This window comes from Cucurbita pepo, chromosome 3, assembly GCF_057944985.1.
Source record: "Cucurbita pepo subsp. pepo isolate OVF chromosome 3, ASM5794498v1, whole genome shotgun sequence".
Classification (NCBI taxonomy): domain Eukaryota; kingdom Viridiplantae; phylum Streptophyta; class Magnoliopsida; order Cucurbitales; family Cucurbitaceae; genus Cucurbita; species Cucurbita pepo.
The window spans coordinates 3,084,280-3,106,122 of record NC_141800.1 but is presented as its reverse complement, the minus strand read 5'-3'; the positions used below and the strand labels follow the sequence as shown (position 1 = coordinate 3,106,122).

Here is a 21,843-nt window from a genome sequence, read left to right as displayed (position 1 = left end):
TTCGTGCTCCCATTAAAATCTCCCACTTACGTTCGAACTTTTATCCCCTGCACCCATTCTCATCTTTTATCAGTACTCTCATCCAATCAATTTTTGTTTCATTCTTAATTCTCAAGGGTATTATCGTCAATGTTGTTATCTACCTCCACGTGGGGTCCTCCCATTTGTCCATTCCTTGCCTTCACGATTCTCCGGAAAGAAAACTCCACAAACTTAAATTATTTTAATAGTCGATAAAAGTACTGCTGGGTCCCACCCGGTCCGTGATTAGCGGTCCAGATCGAGGCGCGTGGATTTCAACTACGACGCCGTTTTGCGCGGGTTCTTTCCCTCTGTAAAACCTCTCGTCTTCTACTGCTCCACTTCATTGAAACCTTTCTCCTTCAGAGAGAGAGAGAGAGAGATAGAGAGAGAGAGAGAGAGAGAGAGCCATGGAGATTCTTAAATTTTTTTTCGTTCTTCTCTCCACGGCGTTGTTTTTGTCCCTATCGGAATCGGCTCCTCTCACGGCAGATTACTACCGGAAATCCTGTCCGAGATTCAGCCAGATTATACAAGAAACCGTCACCAACAAGCAGATCACTAGTCCTTCCACTGCCGCCGGAACTCTTCGCCTCTTCTTTCATGACTGTCTTCCCAACGGCTGTGATGGCTCCGTCCTCATCTCATCCACTCCCTTCAACAAAGCCGAGCGCGATGCCGATATCAACCTCTCTCTCCCCGGCGACGCCTTTGATGTTATCGTTCGGGCTAAGACCGCTCTCGAGCTTGAATGTCCCAATACCGTCTCCTGTACTGACATCCTCGCCGTTGTCACTCGCGACCTCGTCACCATGGTCGGCGGGCCTTACTACAACGTTCTCCTTGGTCGCAGGGATAGCCGTGTGTCTAAAGCTTCGACGATTCCTGGTGCTCTGCCGAAAGCTACCTCGCCTATTCCTCAGATTATTGATATTTTTAAAGCGCGGGGGTTTACCGTGCAGGAAATGGTGGCGTTAAGTGGTGCTCATACGATTGGATTCTCCCATTGTAAGGAGTTCAGCTCTCAGATCTATAATTATAGCAAGTCGTCGTCGTTTGATACGCAGTATAACCCTAGATTAGCGCAAGGGTTGCAGAAGGCTTGTTCTGGTTTTGAAAAAAATCCTACATTATCGGTTTTCAATGACATTATGACTCCCAACAAGTTTGATAACTCTTACTTCCAGAATCTTCCTAGGGGATTGGGGATCTTGAAGTCTGATCATGGGTTGTATAGTGATTGGAGGACGAGGCCATTCGTAGAGGCGTATGCGGCGGATGAGAACAAGTTCTTCAAGGATTTTGCTCGGGCGATGGAGAAGTTGAGTAATTATAAAGTTATCACGGGGAATCAAGGGGAGATTCGACATAAGTGTGATGCTATTAATTAAACTCGGAGACATCTGTCATTCATGATTCAATTTGGAGACTCCATCAGGTTGAAATCAAGATCATTTACATTTGGTTCTTTCTGATTATGAGCATATGAAAAATCTGTATACTTCCGCATCAATTGTGATATCTGAGCCAATATATACATGTTTAATTGTTTGGGTTCTTGGTTGTAAACTTTGTATTCTTCTAGTGGGGTTGTGTACTTGTGTTGCTCAGCTTCTGTATGATGTGTAGCCTTGTAGAGGGGTGAGAGAGTTCACAGTTCACTTCATTTATAAAGATTGTCCTTCTCTTGATTCTATGTCTCGTAACTCCTGTCCATGATTTGAGTATTGATCATGGTGCTATTTCTTAAGATTTGATTTGAACCGATTGTTTGATTGTGGATTGAAGGAGAAATAAAATGAGAGTTGAAATTTTGGGTCAATGACTTGAAATGGTTGAATGAGGCTGGTTCCTTACCTAGGAAGGAAAGAATCAATGGTATTTAGACTTCCAGGAGCTGGAAACTGAGGTTGTGAATTCAAATTCGAAAGCTGTCTCTCTGTTGGTTTGGTTTCTCAGAAAGAAATAGAATTGAAGGACCCTTTTTCTTCCACTTTCTCAAAACTTTGACAAAATACTTAATACCTTAAATAATGCCGAAGAATATGCTTTAAGCAATCCATTCCACCTAACGCCCATGTGAGTTATATTCCACTCTGAAACTGAAACTTTATGATATGATCAAAACCCTTTTAGATTGGGTACTGCTTTTGGTTGTTTTGTTAACTATTTCAGGCTTCTATCTTTTGAGATGGCAATGCTCACATGGAAGAAGATACGCCAGACAATGATTGAACAGGCAAGTATGTTTATCGATAGCATGGATCTTTTTGGTTGATTTTGCATATAATCTTTTTACACCTTTTATTATCCTGCCTCAATGTTGGTGCAAGAAAGAATAGTTTAGAACTTTGAATTGTGGTAGTAACCTTTTGCTTCATGCTTCAAGCAAAAGAGCTTGAAGACCAGCAAAGCATCAATACTGATGAATATCTGTTTTTTAGCATATTGTTGAAAAATGTACATACTTCCTCCTTTTCATGCATGTTTTTTTTGATTGCTTGTTAGACTTTTCTGCTTGGTTGTCTCTTCCAGCCATCTGTTTCCATATGCATAATTTGTTGAGCTGGAATTTCTCTGACCTGAAAAATCATTAGTTTTGGAAGTTCATGGAGTCTATACATTCATTCTTTATTCTCCATCATTATTTTTTTAGTTTGCCTCAAATGGTTCAAGGTCAAGAAGTATTGATGAGCCAGATGGGTTTTATGTATTTTAAAAAGATCTATTATTTGTCTAAGCTTTCAAGGCTATGGTGGGGGAAGAGCTTAGTTTGAATTTTTTAAAGAAATTTATACCAGTGATTGCTTGCTACTTGTTTTGTAGTTTATTAACTAAATCTAGATCAAGTTTGGAAGAAAAATGCATTTGATTTGATTTGAAAATAGTGTCAAGTCAGCTTAGGTTCAGTTGATTTGATGTTAGAAACTTAGTTGGTTCTTGTTAAGTTAAGATTTACATGTGGGTTCAAATTATTATGATGATCAATTATGACTTAAATGGATGAAAAGTAGACCAAAAGTTGGTGGATAATTTTGCTCCTTGTATTATTAAACAATAAGAAATTGATTGTTTAATAATGCTATATCAGCTGAAATAATGGAACAATAATAGCTTCATCTCTCATCATGTATCAATGTAATGCAAAGTAGCAGCATTGCAAATCTTCTTCTAGGTTGATTAATTGTGAGAATGCAAATTAAATAATATTAATTTTTATTTTTTTTTGAAAGCCCCTTCACCCAATCGGAGAAAGCTACGCGTTTACACCGCGTAGGATTCGGAAGAAGGAATCTCCGCCGCCGTTCATCCAGAGGTTTCTAATTTTCTTCTAAAATAGTTTCCAATTCCTTAACTTTCTTCTCAAGTCAACTCGAATCCTATAAATAGCCCAAATTTCATCATAATCTTCTCCTCCTCTAACATCTAACAAACCAAATTTGCAACCACAATTTCATCTCTATTTCTAATCCTTTTTTTCAGTTCCAAATCAGAAGACCTTCTGACGAAGAAACCACCATGGCCGCCGCTGGAGGAACAGAGGCTTTCCCTGATCTTGGCCGCCACTGCCAGCACTCCGATTGCCACCAACTCGATTTCCTTCCTTTCACCTGCGACGGTTGCCAAAAGGTCTCATCCCCAATTCCCAATTCTTGTTTCTCTACGGATTTGTTTATCTCTGGTTTCAGTCTTGAGATTTGATGATTTTTTATTCTGAAAATTGTTTGAATTTGTAGGTGTTCTGTTTGGAGCATCGCGGTTTCAAATCCCACGACTGCCCGAAATCTGATCGGAACAGTAGAAAAGTTGTGGTCTGCGAAATCTGCTCGATGTCGATCGAGACCACCGGGAAGGACGGCGGCGACGAGAGCAGGATTTTGGAGAGGCATCACGAATCAGGAGATTGCGATCCAAGGAAGAAGAAAAAGCCCACTTGTTCAGCGAGGCGGTGCCGGGAAATTCTTACGTTTTCCAATACTTGTGTGTGTAAAACCTGCCGTTTGAAGGTGTGTTTGAAGCACCGGTTTCCGGCGGAGCATAATTGTGGACGGGTGGATACAGGGCGGTGGAATGAGAAGTTTATGGCGGCTTTGGAATTGAGGAGCGGCGGCGATTGTGGGAAAAGGGGACGTCCGACGGCGGCTAATGGGTCTTCCCCATCTGTTAAAGCTTGTTGATTGCTTTCTAGAGGGAATTAATTTATGAACCATTAGATTTTGGTCGCTGTTCCTCCGTTCTGTTCTTATAAAGAATGGTCATAAATTTCAACCCCTCTTTCTAAAAGTACTTGTCTTAATAAAATAAAATAAAATAAAATAAAATAAATAATATTAAAGCTGACCTTACTATTAAATTTTACCAGTAATACCATTAAATCTTCTACAACAATCCCCCATTTTAGCTCCCTATGGATTGTGCTTCATTTTCATTTTTATTTTGGTCCCCATGATTTAAAAATTTTCAATTTATTCTCTATGTTTCGTTCAATCCCCCAAGACAAATCAAAGATTCTTCAAACCTGGCATTTTTCTTTTTCACTGAATGACCCCTCGCAAAATAGATTCTTCAAATATCCAAGTGGAAGTTAAGGAAGAAACAGGAGTCATGCACGGGTCACCATTTCATATATTGCCCTTGTAATACAAAGAGGACAATATCGGCCAGCGGTGAACTTAGACGGTTATAAATAGTATTAGAGCTTAGACACCGGGCGGTGTGCCAACGTGAACGCTGGCCTCCAAGCGGTAGATTTTGGGATCCCACGTTGGTTGGAGAGGAAAACGAAACATTTCTTATAAAGGGTGTGGAACCCTCTCTCAAGTAGACGCGTTTTAAAACCTTGAGGAGAAGCCCGAAAGGAAAGCCCAAAGAAGACAACTAGCAGTGGTCCAAGACCGATACCGACCCTCCGTTCACTTTGCAGTAACATAATGCATACGAAATAATTGAATTTTAAGAACACAACATTAGAAAGAATTGAATAATTAATGCCATTGAAGATCAGTTATCAATCTACATATGCATCAAGATTCATTCTTAAATCTTACCTGCTACATTGACAAGCAGCAAAAGAGACGAGTTCCAAACGTCTGCCACCACGAATATCAAGCCAAAGAATGCCAGTTGATTACTGGAGGTTTGATCATTCAGAAACTCTTCAAGTAACATCTCTGATATGATATGTCAACCCAAGAAAATTAATATCTCTATGGTTACTTGTAAAGTAACACATACGCTAGCATAGCATAGCGTGTATGATTGAATAAATAATTTCCTGACTCATATTTTACAACTGGATGAATTCTTAACATGTAGAACCAGATCTTGGATGTTATAAAAACTTAAGATAACATTATCGAATGCTTTTTAGATTCTTTTCATCCACTGGCTTAAAATGAAGTAAACACGATTAAAAAAACCCAGTGTTTAATCTTGTAAAAAGTAAATCTAACAGTCAATTCTATGAAGTGAAGTTTTAGGCGTGCCATATAACAGGTTAGAATAAGTATACTGTGAGGATTAAAGAAATACCTGAGAGACAAGCTAGAATTTCACGAGGAGCTGACTTTTTCTTTCAGTTCACCGCAATCCACATTCAACCCTTATAGCTGCCAAGAGTTCAGGAGACATAGAGAGTTGAGCTTCACCCTTGCTTTGTTTTCTATCTTGGGATTTATCTTCTTCCTCCCAACCCCTGTAAAGAATAACTTTGCTGGGCTCCTGAGAGACTAGAACTGCACCAGTTGCATGCTAGCAAAGGGAAAGGCAGTTTTAATGAACAAATATTAAAGCATTAAATTCATTTCCACATAGAGAAACACAAACAAGAGGGAAGACTTGGGTGTGGTAACCTCAAGCTTAAAAACAATCTCCTGGACTGATGTTCCTTTGGCTCTGCCTTTGACATTGACTATAGCAAGAGAGTGTTTTTTAAAATGTTGCTTGATTGCTTTTGCAACTCCTGTAATTATGTTGCTCTTGCCTGAAAATTAATAGAGGCCATTTAACAAATTGAACAAGCGTCCATGGAAATGAAGAAACTAAGTTACTAATACTAAGTTCCTTAAGCTGTGTCCAACTGCATCTCCTAATATCTGGCTTTAAAAGTTGCAAGGAAAAACTCACAGTGGAAAGGATGGAAGCACGAGTTACCTACAGCAAGCACGGGACGTTTTTTCATCTTGAGCGCTTGCCTTCGTAGAAGAAGCCTCTCTTTGTTGGAGAGTTGAGGCGCTCTGGCAGGAATCTGACCTGGTTGGTTCATCCTCATTGCTAGTTTTTCCTCTTCCAATCTAACAGATGGCTTCATCTTCTTATTCAAAGCAATAAGATGCACGGCATCTGAAGTTCCAGAATTATTCTCTCCTGACTGGAATTCTAGCAGCTATATCGTGTGAGCAACTATACCAAGAAAAACAATCGAATTGATAGAAATAATTGTTAACATACCAAACAATTAGCGACTGATAGAGGTTCAATACTTCCAAATGCAGCATTCTCAGCCATGGACACCTTTGTGTGGTTTCCTTGCCCAACCGGTTCAGACGAAGATTTCAGTTCGGCATTAGTCTGATCACCATCAGATGTTAAAAAGGTATCACTATCCCTTTGAGTGGCTTGTAGACTGTTTATTGAAGTTTCCAAACAGACAGTTCCACTCGTATGAGCTGCATTACCCCCTTTGACCATGGCCTAATACAATCATGCCAGGGGATAATTCGTAAGCCACTTCTGAATAAACCCATGCATATTTCTTAAGACAGTAGCAAACACAGGTTCACAAAAAGACCACAGAATCAACATACGTACAAACCTACATTTACGCAAATCGCAGTAATACGTAATGAATTAACATTTTTGTTTAATTTACCTCAAGGCTAGGGATACTTCAATTTTCATTTTTTAGAATAGAAGCCATTACTAGAGGTACCCTCTAGCACAAGATAAACAGAAGATATTATGAACATTTACATGGTATGAATCTTACCACTTCATTCTCCTCCAAACAAGCATTATCTTCTGCATGAGAGAGGCAGGCAGGATCATTATCTAATTTCAAACTTCCAGCTGTTTGTATCTCGTTTGTCCCTTCTTTTTCCTAATTCATATCAAAACTGTAATTTACCAATCTAATTACTATTAGGGGGAAAGACAAGTCCTGTATATGAAAATGTATAGAAACGGCTCACCTGCTGAAATGTTGATTTCTTTATCGACTCCATACCAATTGCTTTCTTGTCTTTATCCTGAGAGTTATGGGACTCAACCAGAAATGCTAGGAAAAATAGGAAAGGAAAAAGAAAACCAAAGAGAGAAAGTATGCAGATTTGAATGCAACTCACCAATTGAAGTTTCAATTCTTTAACGTTTTGTGTAAGCTTTAAAACATGAAGCTTCAATGACTGCAATGTCACAGCAACAAATAGAATAAGAAGCAGAAGGAGGGATAATAGTAAGTTGTTTCTTTTGAATAAGAAACAATTATGTTAGTCAACAAAAATTATTACAGAAAAGGAGAATAAGACATCCTCCCATAAGCACCGCATGAATCAGAGCCTAAGTAATTGTCATTCATATAAAACTTCATATACTGCTTTTCATCTAGATACAAGGAAGATCACTAAATCCATGATATCTCTTTCACATCTTAACTAGTCCTAAAAATGCACGACATCTTTCAATACAAGCGCAGTGACAATGCTGACCATAGCAATTCAGCTATTTTTCATGAACTCGTGGCTGAAGAAGATTGTCACCTTGAAGTGCTTGGAATACACCCGTATAAAATGAGATCCAAGAAGAGGACAATCCTTCTAGTGAGTAATTGAGCAGCTCATAATAAAAATGACCCTGATTGTCAGGATTCTTAAGACAGGGAGATAAAAAATAAAACATATACATATATACAGAAAGGACCTTTCTTTAGTTGCATCAGTTTTAACTGGAATCCAATCAACCTTAATCATCATTGTATGGACTAATTAGCCATAATATAACTCCATTGAAGAACAGCAATACTTGACCATATATTACCATAGTTTCATCAGTTTAACCAATTTCTTAGTAATCTCATGGAGAGTTCTTTACTTAAATGAATATATCCTTCGAGTTCTCTGTTTATATGGTTATATTCTTTGGGGTACAGGAAAAGATTAAAAGAACGGGAAACAGATACGTACACATGCAAGAAAATGGAATAATCTTGTCTCACCTTTCGACGTTGTTCCTCTATAGATCGCTTCAATGCCTCTTTTTTATTCAAGAGTGTCTCAGGCCTTAAACGTGAAGGCCGTTTGTAATTCTTCCCACGGTATATAATGATAGCATAACTCCTGTTCACTCTCTCAACTGCAACTAAAATTCCACCACTTTCTGCCTCTAAGGTCCGTGCAATATCATGAACAGTTTTAGAACTTCTCTCATTAGTAATTATTTTCACAAGTTCCCTATACTTCCAGTGAAGATGCATATTTTCAACTGTTCCATCAAAAACGCCCCTTCTACCTGTGTGTATGGAAAATATAAAACAAACTCAATGAGTTTATTTCTGCAAGAAAGATCAATTTGAAATGACACTTTCCAATGAAAACCTCCGTTCTAGATTTGCATCACTGACCGAGTAGTAGAAAAGGCTTCATTCTCAAGCCAACCTTCTTCAGCATATACCTTTCCTCCACAGTTATTCCCTCTTTATCTATTTCCGGTTGTCGAAGCACCTCTTCTTCCTCCAACTTCGCTAAGAGTTCCTCTGCTTTCGCTTTTTTTTCCAATGCCTGTTCAGTAGTAACATTAAGTTGTAATTCAGAAACCAGAAGTTGTTAGCTACTTAGCTGCAGCATTATCAATGTAGACATACAATGGACAACTTGATGGTAGTTTTTCTCATAGATGTCTCAGATGATATCAGCTTTCTCTGTTCTGAGACAACCCTTTTCCACTCCGTGATGCTCTGACTTCCATTTGTGGGACCACGTTCATTTATCTCAAGTTTCTTCTCCTGCACCGTTGTAGATAGTGCATTATCCATCTGTTTCATTTTTTGTAATCGAATGTACCGTTGCTGTTCGATTGCAGAAGAAACAGCAAATGGCAGGAAATCCTTTCCTCTATAGAAGACGATGAATTCCCTGTCTCGGGAAAGCAAAGTTCCTCCAGTTAGCAGCTGTGAAGACAATATTAATTTTATAAGCACATGAAGAAAATCTGCTTGTAAAAGATGCATAAAATAAGAAAATTGCTCCAAGAACTAACCGTCAGCATACACTATATTCCTAAGTCTGAAGAACATACAGATTTCTTTTTCATATTTAACCAGACATGCTACCTGGTATTCTTTGTTTACACGGACTGAAAAACTACGTGACATTATTCCTGGAGCTTGTGATGTTTTCGTAAGTGTTAGCAAGACTCAACAGACATAAGATGTAAGGCATATTGTTCGTAAGAATTGAAATTTATCAATAACCTCTCAATGAAAGTCCGGTTTTTTTCATGAGAGAGACGTATCAATAACCTGTAACTCTTCAGCCATCAACACACTGTTTGTGTTCTGTACGCCTCTTTTCACTGCAATTTTGGCTATCTCACATTTTTCCCACAGCTTGATAATGGAAGCAGCAAGCCCTTGAAGGTTCCTATTACGACCTGTAAAATGATGAAAATATAAGACACGATCCCGACCGTACTATAAAGAATATGTATCAACGCAACTCACCCAATGCAAAATGGCATGGCAAAGGCCTAGAAAGTCTCCTCAGTGAGGTCATTTCATCATTGGTTAGCTTAGGCTTCACTCCATATGGGAGAAGACGGAATGGCTTACGGTATCCCGGAACAACAGCAGGAAGAAGATCCGCATCAACAGGTAGAGGGTCATATCCCCACCAATCCGAAAAACGAGGACCTAGTCCTTCTAACAAACTCTCAGCATCTTCTGCAAGTTCTGCCTCACCTGGCAGTTCAAATCTCACTTTGTTTGGAGCACCAACACCTTGAATGAGAGTCCCACCGGCCAGTTTATCAGATGAAGTTGGTTCAGCAGACTTTTCATCATTGATGCTAGATAAAGTGCTCTCTGTTTCACTGTTCCCTCCATCATCATCACTATGTGAATCCAGTAAAGCACCTTGTGATGCATCATGTTTCAAAATTTCATCAGAGAAGTAAGGATATACATAATTGGGCCCTCGATATAATATAATTTTACTTCCAGATCTCCATACAACAATTCCTCCAGTTTTTCTCTGAGATTGTGGAGAACAAGACAGAATTAGATTGATTGTGCCGGGGAAAACAAGGAACTACAAAGATGACTTGAAGGATTTCATAACATTATAATAGAAACAATCATTTCAAGCAGTTAAAATCAGAAATCAAGAACCAAACCTCCAATAAATCATGTGTCCGCTTCATGTTCAACCTACACAGATCTTCACACACTATCTTCACAACCTCCGACCGCCTCCATTGCTCGTGTATAGTGTTAACAATCCCCTCCGTAACCCCAGCCTTCCCAATCTTAAGCTTCCGCTTCAACCTAATCCCAATTCCCTGAAGCCTCCTCAACTCCTCCTCAGGCAAGCTCAGCTCCGCCAAAGTCGGCGCTCTCTCCTCCCTCTTCCTCTGCTTCACCCCATCCTCCCTCTTCCGCTTCTCCAACTCATCTCTCATTATATGAAACCTCTTAATTGCAGACCCCGTTCCCGGTTCCGGAACCGGATTCTCAGGCGTGCTCCAGCTGGAATCAATGGTGTGCCCAACCCGGTACTTGGGCAGTTGATTGGGCAACGGAACGAAGATTTCTCCAGGCGTAGAAGGTGCATTAGGGTCCGATACTGGTTCGGGCGGTTGCTCAGTGAAGCCAAGGCTTCGAAGCTTGTCGGCAATTCTTTGGATAGCGGATTTGGGGAGGGCGTCGGAATCGACGGCGGAGCAGCGGAGGAGGAAGCGGTTGGATTTTGGAGGATGGGAGATGAGGGTGGGATGGAGCTGAGATGAGAAGAAGGTGAAGGGCGGAGGGGACTGGTCTATCAGCGGTTTAAGAGTGAAGGAAGAGTGGGTTTGCAAGATGAACATTTCATTGAACACTGAAGAAAACGAAGACGAAGAAGACGAAGAAGACGAAGACGACGGAGCTCCTCTGGTTCCCGGTGAAGAGAGGGAACTAACAATTTATCCCGTAATTCAAGACACGTGATTCGTGCGTGATGGCTCTCATAATTTTTTATTAATTTTTTTTTTTTAATTTTGACAAAAAATCCAAAGTCAAAGCTCAAACCGATTGGAAATAACGAAGAAATGAACAGTCCAAGGACTCTCCACATTTCAACACATTCATATCGAGAGCAGAGCGCCGGCGAGATCCAAGTATGGGGTTCTTCACCCTGTCCGTCACCGGCGGGGGTTTCTTTCTGATCGGAGCGTCGGAGGTACTCTCTTCCTTGAATTCCATTGCCAATTCAAATCCAAATCCAACCGCATCTTCCTCTCTCGATGCCGCCCAAACCCCATCTCGATTTCCGCCGTCAACCGCCAAAAACCCCTCATCTTCATCGTCTCTCTCTTTCATCTTCGTCTTCATTCTCTCGTTTCTTGTCATATTAAACTCCCTCGTTTCATTTTTTGATGCGGTGAACTCGAGCGATCGAGTCGGTTCCACCCTCCAGTTACCAAATCTGGCCATTGCTTCTCTTTTCTTGCTCTATTCGATTCTTGGTTTTTTGGTTAATCTCAAGGATTCACTTCATCTTCCATCGTTAATCCTTAGTTTAATCGCGCTATTCGCTTTTGTGGAAGAGTTTTTGTTGTTCTACCTGCAGAGGAAAGACACCAGTGGAATCGAGAATCGGTATTTTGATCTCTTGCTTGTTCCCATTACAATTTGTGTTATCTCTACAATGTTCGAATTGAATTCCCCCAAATTGAATTCTCCCAAAATTGTTCGTGGGGTTGGGCTGATTCTGCAGGGGACATGGTTCTTACAAATGGGGTTGTCTTTTTTCACCAATTTGATTGCTGATGGGTGCTCTTTGCACCAAAAGAGCAGAGGAAATTACACTATAAAATGCAAGGGGCACTCTGAATATCACAGAGCCAGAGCTATTGCTACGCTTCAGTTCAATTGCCATCTTGCCCTTCTAGTGGTTTTGGTGATTAGTGTATATTCAATCATCACTTACAGAAATGGAGGCAGCAGTGATTTTTCGCAGTACCGCCCGGTCGGGGCAGAGATGCAGCCATTTGGGTTTCAGGGTCAGTTCACTTTGGATTCTGACGATGATCTTGGTGAAGAGAGCAGTTTGGGGAAGACAAAGCAAGCGGTAGTCGATGTGGGTGTGAATGGTCATGAATCTCATGATGCTCATCAATGAGGTAAATTCCACTGGAATGTAAATTTTGGTTTATAAACTGTATGAGTATGGTTAGTTTAGACTGATGATGTTGTGATTACCTTGTATCAAATGGAGTGGTACTGATTTGGTTTCTGTTTTATCTTGACCATAAAATAGAAAGAAGCTTTGCTGATCTTGTTGAGCTTTTTTGGTGGTGTGTTCATTCATTTAGTTTTCTTGTTCCTTTGAATGTTTTAAAAAGGTCCTGAGACTTGGCCGCTCAATCTTTTAGCCTAGAAGCTTATGTCCGTTTGGATCTTAGGAGTGTTTACATCTCTTCTAGATGAAACTCGTGCCTCTATGAGAATGGTGCTTGGAGTATTCATGTCTCATGTATGGTTAGAAGATTTAGGAGTACATAAGTTCTTTCATGTAATTCTAATACATCATGAATTGCAGTCCTCCAAATCTTCCACACCGAGGACTAGAAAACATTACTATTAGTATATTTTTGTGATTTCTTTAATGTTTTTTTTCCATTAAAGTGAGGCAAATGTCTCACACCATTGGGTCTCTTCAGGCAAAGAAAAAAAAGGCCTCATTTAGTGTTACAAATCATTGGTTTCTTCTAATCCTTAGACCTGGATCATTCCGATGATCCGTCCGTTTCTTTTTTTCGTGGGATCCTATATCAGTTGGGGAGGAGAATGAAGCATTCTTTATAAGGGTGTGGATACCTCTACCTAACAGACGCATTTTAAAACCTTGAGAGGAAGCTCGGAAGGAAAACCCAAAGAGGACAATATCTGCTAGCGGTGGGCTTGGGCTGTTACAAATGGTATCAGAGCCAGACACCGGGCGATGTGCCAGCAAGGATGTTGGGTCCCGAAGGGGGATGGACTGGGGGGTCCCACATTGATTGGAGAAGAGAACGAGTACCAGCGAGGACGCTGGGCCCCAAAGGGGTTGGATTGTGAAATCCAACATCGATTGAGGAGGAGAACGAAGCATTTTTTATAAGGGTGTGGAAACCCTCCCTAATAGACGCGTTTTAGAATCTTGAGGGGATGCCCATTAGGGAAAGCCCAAAGAGGACAATATTTGCTAGCGGTGGGCTTGGGCTGTTACATTTTTCGTTCCTGGAAAAAGTAGATTATAGGATCCAAGGCTACAAACTATGGGACTTGGAAATGACTGTAGATGTTGGACGCCTCGAATATCCTCCGACAGGAACTATAAGATCGAAAACATTAACGGTGAAGGATATGGGATTGTTGTGCCACTAAATTTTTTTCAATGTTTGGAAGACTCACCCAAATTTTCGGTTCATGCGATCTACCTAGATCGATACATTTGAACAAAATAGGTTGCTTTGTGTTTTAATGTTGAAGTAGAGATGTTGGGGGAAAAGATAAGAGGATGAGAAGAAACAGCAAAGTTGATGTTTTCGGTGAGATCGATCGGTTAGTCGGTGCGATGGACGATTGGGTGCAGAGTCTTAGGTTCTGTTTTGGTTAGAGTTCAATAGCTCATCTTAGTGATTCAAGATTTGTTGGTTTGCTGTTAGTATCAGGACTAGAGTATGGCGACTGGGAGTTGGCATGAAAGAAAGAAACGAAGAGAACGAGTGATTCGATGGGGTTTGGTGTATATATGGTTGGAAACATAAACATCGTCCCTATTTGTAGAAGTGAGGAAAAGCTTGAACCTGTCGAACATATAATTTGATCTAAAACAAAACTACTTTCTTTTTTTCTGAAAAGGGAGTGTCCGGGCAAAAACAGAAAAATCGTTGCTATCTCACAGAAGATGTATAATTGGAAGGTTTTTCCTTCCAAGATTGATGGAACGGTAGCAAATAGACGTGTAGTCTTATTGTTGCGATCCTACATTGGTTGGAGAGGAAAACAAAGCATTCTTTATAAGGGTATGGAAACCTCTCACTATTAGGCGTGTTTTAAAATCGTGAGACTGACAGTGTAATAGGTCAAAGTAGACAATATTTGCTAGCGATGTGCTTGAGCTATTATAGTGGTATCAGAGCTAGCTTCTCACTATTAGGCGCGTTTTAAAACTGTGAGACTGACGGTATAACAGGCCAAAGTGTACAATATTTGCTAGCGATTAGCTTGAGCTATTATAGTGGTATCAGAGCCAGCCACCGAATGGTGTGCCTACGGAGATGCTAGGTCTCCAACGGGGTGAATTGAGAGAACCCACATCAGTTGGAAAGGAGAATGAAACATTCCTTATAAAAGTGTGGAAACCTCTCCTTATTAGACACGTTTTAAAACCGAAAAACATTTGAAGTACTCTAACTCTAATCTTTCTCATTTCTACCTATTTAACAAACAGTGAAATAAAAGACCCATTACAATCCCATTCCACATAAAATATTTACAAAACCCATCACTCACAAAGCTTGATTCAAATTCAATATTGTGTTTCTTCTTCATTGATCCTACTGTTTCTGCAACATTTACACCAAATCACATACAATACAAAGCTCAATCCACTGCAAAATGCCAACAGCCAATAATACTTGTCCAATCTAGCTTCCCTCGTGTTGTCGGAGAACCAGCTCGGCCTCCCCTCCATACTCGTCATTAACTCCACGATTGATATCAATATCGCACTGCAAAAGCTCCCCACACCGAACACGCTGTTGTACAGCGCAAATGCTGTCGTTCTCATGCTTACTGGAACCTCCGAGTAGAAGAACTCTTGCATCCCCACCACTGTGAAGATGTCTGAAATTCCCAATATTATGTACTGAGGCAGGAGCCAGAAGATACTAAGCGGCACAGACGACGACGACACAGTTTTTATCATTGTTAACCTCTTGGCTTCAACAAGGGCGGCGAGGATCATGGCAATGGTGGAAAGAAACATCCCAATGCCCATCCTCTGCATCACAGTGATGCCCTTCTCAGCACCGGTAAACAGGCGGGTGATCGGGATCAAAACTCTGTCGTATAACGGCATGAGGAGGATTATGGAGATGGTGATGGCGCTCTGGAGGGTAGCGGGCGGGATCTTGAAGTTGGCGCCGATGTTCCGCTCCATTGTCATGCCTTGCTTGGTGAAGAAGGTAGCTGGTTGTTGGAAGATTACAGCGAACATCAGAAGCATTGTCCAAATTGGTAACAGCCGCAGTACCATCTTCACCTTGTCCGGCACACACAATCTCTCTCTTTGAATCATGTTCTTGTCATCCATGACTTTCATGGCTCCTGAGCTTTCATGGCAGAGTGGCTTGCTCTCTTGCAGCCTGCGAAATCACAGATAATCAGCTCCAAAGTTTAAAAGTTTTAATTTTGATTCAAGTGGTTTGATTCTTACTCTAACTCAACATCGTCATCATCAGAGTTTTCACCGGAGAAGGCGACAACATTTCTACAACACATGAGTCTAGAAGCTGTGGCTTTGACTACCTCCGCCACCTTCACAAACCGTCTCTTCTCGGCTCGATCCTCATCGTCGTCTCTCTTATAGCGATAAATCCTCGTGCCACAAGCAAATAGAGAGACAGAAGAAACCATGGCACACATGGGGATGGCAAACCCAAGGACCCAACCAAAGTTGTCTTGAATATAGGACATTACCGTGACACCAAGGAGGCTACCACTGCATACTCCGAAGTACCACCATTGGAAAAACGAGCTCTTCTTCTTCGACTTTTCGTCGGAGGATGACGATGTCTTCCCTATGGTGGTAGTGAGTTCAGCGTCGTCATGGTCGAGTTGATCGGCACCGAAGGCTTGAAGAGAAGAGTTGTATCCACTCTGGCCGAGGGAGATGAGGTAGAGGGACCAGAACAGAAAGGAGGAGGCCATGTTTGTTGGTGACCATGTTCTTGCTAATGTGGTTGATGCTAAAGCGACCAGACCCTGTTCAAATTCTAATCAAATTTAATAACAAGAAATTATCATTCGAAAAATAAAATAAAATAAATAAATAAAGATAGAAAACTCCATAAAAAAGTTACCCATTTCAATATTATTAACTTATGGCTAAAATTAAAGGTAAGGAAAAAGGAAGAAAAAAGGCAAAGCTCTTATTTTTGTAAAAAGAGAAAGTTGATATAATTGGACCAAATCATTGATTCACTTTTGCTCAAAGATTTCATCCCCTATGGCCTATCCTATCCTTAATGGTTACAACAATAATAACCAAAACCTTAAAATCCTCTAACTCATGTATCGAGCAAGCTAGCTCGGTCGAACCCTTTTTTCCTTACTTTCCACTAACTTCACATGAGGTCCTGACAAATCAATTCATAAACCGAACTGTGAGGAAGAATCCAGACTATCCTAACTTAGCTAGACACTTTTACTCGTGGACACAACACCACTCTACATCAAACAGAAGTTATTATGAGGTAGATATCTTATTGTGCCAGTTTCATTCGATAATTCATTTTATTTTTCATTTTGACCATTCACCCGCTTACTTAAAATGTCAACGCTATAAACACAATTAAGTAAGATATTAGCGAAATGAAACGGGATAATGACTCATCATCCATTTCCATGGTGATTACTGACTCATCATCCAAACCCAAAATAAAGAGAGAAAAGTTGAGTGACTATTACCAGAACGTAAAGAAAACCAAAAGCTAAGATGGTGGAATAGCGATCCCAATAAGAATCAGCAAGCGGCGCCACCAGAAGCGGCAGCATGGAAGTGAAGCCACACCAGCTGCTGACGGTCTTCGCCGCCGACGAGTTGCTCATCTTCATCACGTCCGTTAGATACGTCACCAGGTTTGACGCCACCCCTTTGAACACGAACCTCTCCATCCCCGATACCACTGCTCCAATTTTTTTTTTTTAATTATATTTTATTATTGCAATATTTGAGTAATTAGTCAAATTCTAAAAATAAAAATAAATTTAATTTTTGTTATGGGTTTGTAACGTGTTTAATTTTGATATTATTAAATATAACTTATTAACTTTGGTATCTTAGTTGACCACGCACATATTTAATTTATAAAATTAAAATTTTCCTTGTATTTATTCATTACATATAAAATGAGAAGAGTAAGAAACTGATTAGGTTTAATAATAATAATAAATAAATAAATAAATAGAAAGTAAAAAAATTATAAAAAAAATGTTCGAAAAATAATGACGAATCGAAATAAATTTTATCGAATTTTTGTGTCACACGTTCAAAGTTTAGCTCGTTCTACTCAAAATTATAATCAAACGAGAACGAGAAAGAGAATACCTATGAGAAGAATACATGATCTGCTCAACCGGGGTCGGGGCGGCGATCCTCCTCCTCCTCCTGCTGCAGCCATGGCAGCAGAGGGAAGACTAGAAGGTAAGGGTAGGTTGAGGTTGGAAGTTGCAGAGAACAATGGCGGTGGAAAAGAGAGAAGACTGTTTTGTTCTGTGGGCAAATACTGATCGGGCCAACGTATATATATATCCACCAACCAAACAAAAGCCAATTCCATTTTAATAATAAATATCTTTAAAGTTCTTTTTTTTTTTTTTTTTTTTTTTTTTTTTTTTTTTAATTTTGAAAGACCAAAAAAAAAAAAAAAAACACTAAGTTGTCGTTGGCGTTGCATAAAATCAGATTAGCAGTGACTGTCTCTTGGTTTCATGCATGTATATACGTCACTTCCCAATGTTTTGGTACATCCCACTCCACGTGCTACACATCACCTGCCACGTGGATGCCTTCACCATGGGTTGTTCTTCCCTCCTTTTGTTCATTATTGTAAATGAGGTTATATATATGTTTTAAATTTTAAACAAATTAACCTTTTCATAATCTTTTCTATACAAATATTTAACCTTGAATTCTTTATGATATGCTTCGTGTGAGTGAAAAACAGACGGTTGAAAGGTGGGAATTGATCTTATTTAATCTAAGTAATTTGAATTAGCCTCCAGTCATGTAACATTAAAAAAAAAGGACATTCTGTCTTTTTAAAACTATCATCAAAGATGTTTAGAATTGAAATTAAGATATTTAACCATACCCACTTTATATTAATTGATTTTTGTTACTCGTGGGCCTTCAAAATGAAAATAAAAACTATATATTAAAAAAAAAAAGGAATTTGGATGTTTAAGGTTGGCTGGTTTGATTTTATACCATTTAAAAAAGCACATATTTTAGTTGACTTTAATTAATTCAACTTTTAAGAAGGTTAATAACTATTATAGTCTTTGACTTTTTAAATGTATAAAGTTTTAGAAAATTTAAATGTAATCCGTATTTTTTCTATTATTTCATATTTAATTAGTATAACTATATAGTTTACCTACAAAATTGATAACTCCTTTAGGAAATTTAAGAATATAAACCAAAAATTAATATATAAAATATAGTAATGTCCAGACTAAAAACTAAATTGGATGAAATACTTTTATTAAATCCGAAATATTAATAGATAAAATAAATAGCATTTTATGAATAAAAACAATTATATATCTTTGTTGTCGTTGATGATTTCTTTATAATAAAACCAAAAATAAAATGAATCTATACTCAAAATAAATAATGTCACGTGGGAGATGATCATAGTATAAAAAACATAAAAATGGAATTATAATTTGGAAATATCCACAATTCATACATGTTTTCTATATATATATATTTAGTTCCTAAAATTTTGAAAATTTAAAAAAATTGTTTATGATTTTGACTAATAATTAAACTGTCATTTTGAGAAAAATGAAAACTCGGCATTTTTTAAATTAATAACAAAAAAAATTAAAATTTGAGTTTTTTTTTTTAATTAAACATTTTTATTTATTTATTAAAGAAACAAGTATGACACATCAAAGCAATATCCGATACCGTCACTATAATCAGTTAATGGACAGATTTATGTTGTCTTATTTTTTGTCTGACTCAGAATCCTCCATCAGATCAAACATGTCTTATCTGTCCATCAAACACATTTCCACCAATGAAGTCCTGGGGGTGGCCCACATTAGTCAACGCAATGTTGATGACTCATCCACTTCCTTGGATTTGAATTCCACGTGGAAGCCACCACCACCAATGATAATAATAATAAAATAATAAGATTTGGGTGAAATTAAGATAATTATTATTGATTTTCCAAAATAAATTAATTTAATCCAAGACAAAAGGTACGTAATTAATGTGGTTTGTAGAGTGGTTAGCAAGCTACCATGCCCAATTAGAAACTTCCTTTTTGAAGGGAAAAACCAATTTTTTTTTTTTTTTTTTAAACTAACTCAATTTTAAATTAAATATTTTTATGGTTGGTTTAAGAGTAATATATTGTTCTTGCCCATGGCCGTCGTCTTTTTTAGATGCTTATCGATTCTTATGTAATTTTTCAATTCAATTTTGGCATAATATGACGTAACAATTCAAGCCTACTGCTAATAAATATTGTCCGTTTTTGTTCATTACATATCGTCATCAGCCTCACAGTTTTAAAACGTATCTGTTAGGTAAATGTGACCCCTCTCCTACCAAAGTGAGATCTCACAATCCACTCCCTTTGGGGGTCAACGTCCTTGCTAGTACACCACCTCGTGTTGTCTCTGATATCGCTGTGAGGTCCCATGTTGGTTGAAGAAATGAACAAAACATTTCTTATAAGAGTGTGAAAACCTCTTTTTAATAGACACGTTTTAAAACCGTGTGACAGATGATTATATGTAATGGGCTAAGACATATGATATTTGTATCAAGTAACTTAGGTTGTTACATATTATTTTCTGGGCTAATTTAAGTTTAGCCTCTATATATATATATTTTAATACAACTCTATCAGAAATCAAATCTTTAAAAAAATTTATCGGTAACAATTTTATTAAATTCAATGGCACTCGTCGTCTAGTGGTCGTAATAGCCCAATACTTAAAAAAAAAAAAACGACGCACTTCGGTAAATTGATAAGATTAAACACGACTAAAAATAAATAAAAATAGAAGATAATATATAGTAACGAACGAATGCATACAAACATCATCAGTACGACATAAAATTTAATTAAAATTTGGAATCAAGGTATCGAGATTAGTACATTCCCCATAAAAAAGGATCGAAAAGAAAAGAAAATTCGGAAAGGAAAAAAAAAAAAGTTAATAACTTTATATTATTAATGTTTGTGTCTAAATTAATTCCACTTTACTTGTACCACTTGATATATGTGTGGCCTTAGTGCACATCTTTATTTCTTCAATAATGGACCTTAGTGGAACATTTTATTTATTTATTTTTATTTTTTGAGAGAAAATTAGGAAAATAAAAGAATGTTTGCCCTCTTGGGGTTTTTTTTTTAATATTATTTATTCATCATTAAAAATAATATTTTGTGGAAATTTGCATGCATGGAAAATCAACTTTTATATTATTTTAAATATGTCACTTCCAAGATCTATCATATCATTATCCATCCATTAATGTCAGTGAATTATAAATCTTTATATATTTAAAATGTATGGTGATAATATCGTCATTATTAATGTTAACATTAATGGATAAAAAAATATTAATTAGTAAATATTTGTAATTGGTCGGTCATATTTAATAAATAAATAAATTAACGTTCGACCGAACGTATACAATATAAACAAATTTTTTAAAAATTTAACTTAACTGTTAGTTAATACCACGAAAATAAACTAGCAAAGTGAGTGACGTCAGAGTCTTTTTCCATAGTCCTAATCTGTTTCATAGATTAATTAGAAAGTTAATGAAGTGGGATGTAAAATAAAAGAAGAATGTAACGTGACAGTAACTAAACATAGTGGGATTATGGAAGAGACAGCTAAACGTAAACTGTTTGATCTGTAATTGCTGATGAACTCAACACGATTTTAAAGTTGGTTTATGAATAGTAATTAAAGAAGACCATGAAGATAAGAAGAAGAAAAGTAGTGTTAGGTTTAGTGTTCGTGAAAAGGAGTCATCTTTAAATTTAAGTGCCTTTTAGAGTTCGAAAATGGAGGTCTTTTTCTCTTTGGTTAATGGAATTCGGAAGGAAGATTATAAAAATCGGTGACGACATGGTAGAGATAGTGACTTTCGATTGTGGTTTTGGTTCATTCATGTACCATTCCTTTACTTGGATGTCACGTGCCATTAGCTTTCCCCTGGTTTCCCCCAGATCACATCTTTCTATACCATTTGTAGCGACCCATGCCCAAGATTTAGACCAGGATATGAAATTCGAATTCGACACTTGAGGACCCTAACACTCTCTTGCAACATGGTCATGTTACTTACTTCTCGTTTCTTAAGAGTGAAGACTACCTGTAATTAAGTCGTATAAAATGAAGATATACCTTGTTGGTATGGATAGTAACTTTCAATTATTTTAAATATTTCTTAGTTATCCTATCATCTAATCGCTCTCATTCAGATGTGGTCTCGATTCATTCATGTAACTCTTATTTACTTGAATGTCTCGTTAATAATTATCAAATGACCAAAATAGCCCCTCAAATAAGAACAATCCATTCGATAAAAATCCAAAAAT

The 21,843-nt window shown here is 38.1% G+C and overlaps 4 protein-coding genes and 1 pseudogene across 9 annotated transcripts; 3 read left to right on the top strand and 2 right to left on the bottom strand.

Annotated features, from left to right (window-relative positions):
• Nucleotides 1-372: 372 nt before the first annotated feature.
• Nucleotides 373-1,712, top strand: LOC111790330 (peroxidase 31 pseudogene; annotated as a pseudogene).
• A 596-nt stretch (nucleotides 1,713-2,308) lies between these two features.
• On the top strand, nucleotides 2,309-4,380 carry PMZ (zinc finger (AN1-like) family protein). 2 transcript variants are annotated; one of them, XM_087122427.1, is made up of 3 exons: nucleotides 2,309-3,337; nucleotides 3,505-3,651; nucleotides 3,759-4,380. In XM_087122427.1, exons 2-3 carry the CDS (start codon nucleotides 3,541-3,543, stop codon nucleotides 4,197-4,199), a joined length of 552 nt encoding a protein of 183 aa, XP_086978553.1. In that variant the 5' UTR covers nucleotides 2,309-3,337; nucleotides 3,505-3,540; the 3' UTR covers nucleotides 4,200-4,380. The 2 variants fall into 2 exon arrangements, with proteins under 2 accessions (XP_086978553.1, XP_086978552.1); XM_087122426.1 differs by lacking the exon at nucleotides 2,309-3,337 and having other exon boundaries at nucleotides 3,384-3,651.
• On the bottom strand, nucleotides 2,582-11,176 carry CFM2 (CRM family member 2). Of its 5 annotated transcripts, none has more exons than XR_015420372.1 (15): nucleotides 10,408-11,176; nucleotides 9,737-10,265; nucleotides 9,536-9,666; nucleotides 8,879-9,184; nucleotides 8,639-8,795; nucleotides 8,234-8,526; nucleotides 7,365-7,424; nucleotides 7,212-7,268; nucleotides 7,010-7,120; nucleotides 6,472-6,714; nucleotides 6,175-6,391; nucleotides 5,874-6,004; nucleotides 5,554-5,772; nucleotides 5,070-5,192; nucleotides 2,582-2,603 (listed from the first exon to the last, which is right to left on the bottom strand). XR_015420372.1 is itself a non-coding variant. In XM_087122421.1 (14 exons), the coding sequence occupies exons 1-13, from the start codon at nucleotides 11,095-11,097 to the stop codon at nucleotides 5,602-5,604; spliced, it is 3,096 nt and encodes a 1,031-aa protein (XP_086978547.1). In that variant the 5' UTR covers nucleotides 11,098-11,176; the 3' UTR covers nucleotides 4,989-5,192; nucleotides 5,554-5,601. The 5 variants fall into 5 exon arrangements, 2 of the variants coding, with proteins under 2 accessions (XP_086978547.1, XP_086978548.1); XR_015420373.1 differs by lacking the exon at nucleotides 2,582-2,603 and adding an exon at nucleotides 4,716-4,937; XM_087122421.1 differs by lacking the exon at nucleotides 2,582-2,603 and having other exon boundaries at nucleotides 4,989-5,192.
• A 118-nt stretch (nucleotides 11,177-11,294) lies between these two features.
• On the top strand, nucleotides 11,295-12,546 carry LOC111790555 (plant viral-response family protein (DUF716)). The gene has a single exon (XM_087122425.1). The coding sequence runs from the start codon at nucleotides 11,391-11,393 to the stop codon at nucleotides 12,390-12,392; it is 1,002 nt and encodes a 333-aa protein (XP_086978551.1). The 5' UTR covers nucleotides 11,295-11,390; the 3' UTR covers nucleotides 12,393-12,546.
• Nucleotides 12,547-14,662: 2,116 nt separating this feature from the next.
• LOC111789670 (protein NRT1/ PTR FAMILY 5.8) lies at nucleotides 14,663-17,772 on the bottom strand. Its single transcript, XM_087122423.1, has 4 exons — nucleotides 17,589-17,772; nucleotides 16,949-17,166; nucleotides 15,696-16,243; nucleotides 14,663-15,624 (listed from the first exon to the last, which is right to left on the bottom strand). The coding sequence occupies exons 1-4, from the start codon at nucleotides 17,659-17,661 to the stop codon at nucleotides 14,787-14,789; spliced, it is 1,677 nt and encodes a 558-aa protein (XP_086978549.1). The 5' UTR covers nucleotides 17,662-17,772; the 3' UTR covers nucleotides 14,663-14,786.
• Between the last annotated feature and the right edge of the window lie 4,071 nt (nucleotides 17,773-21,843).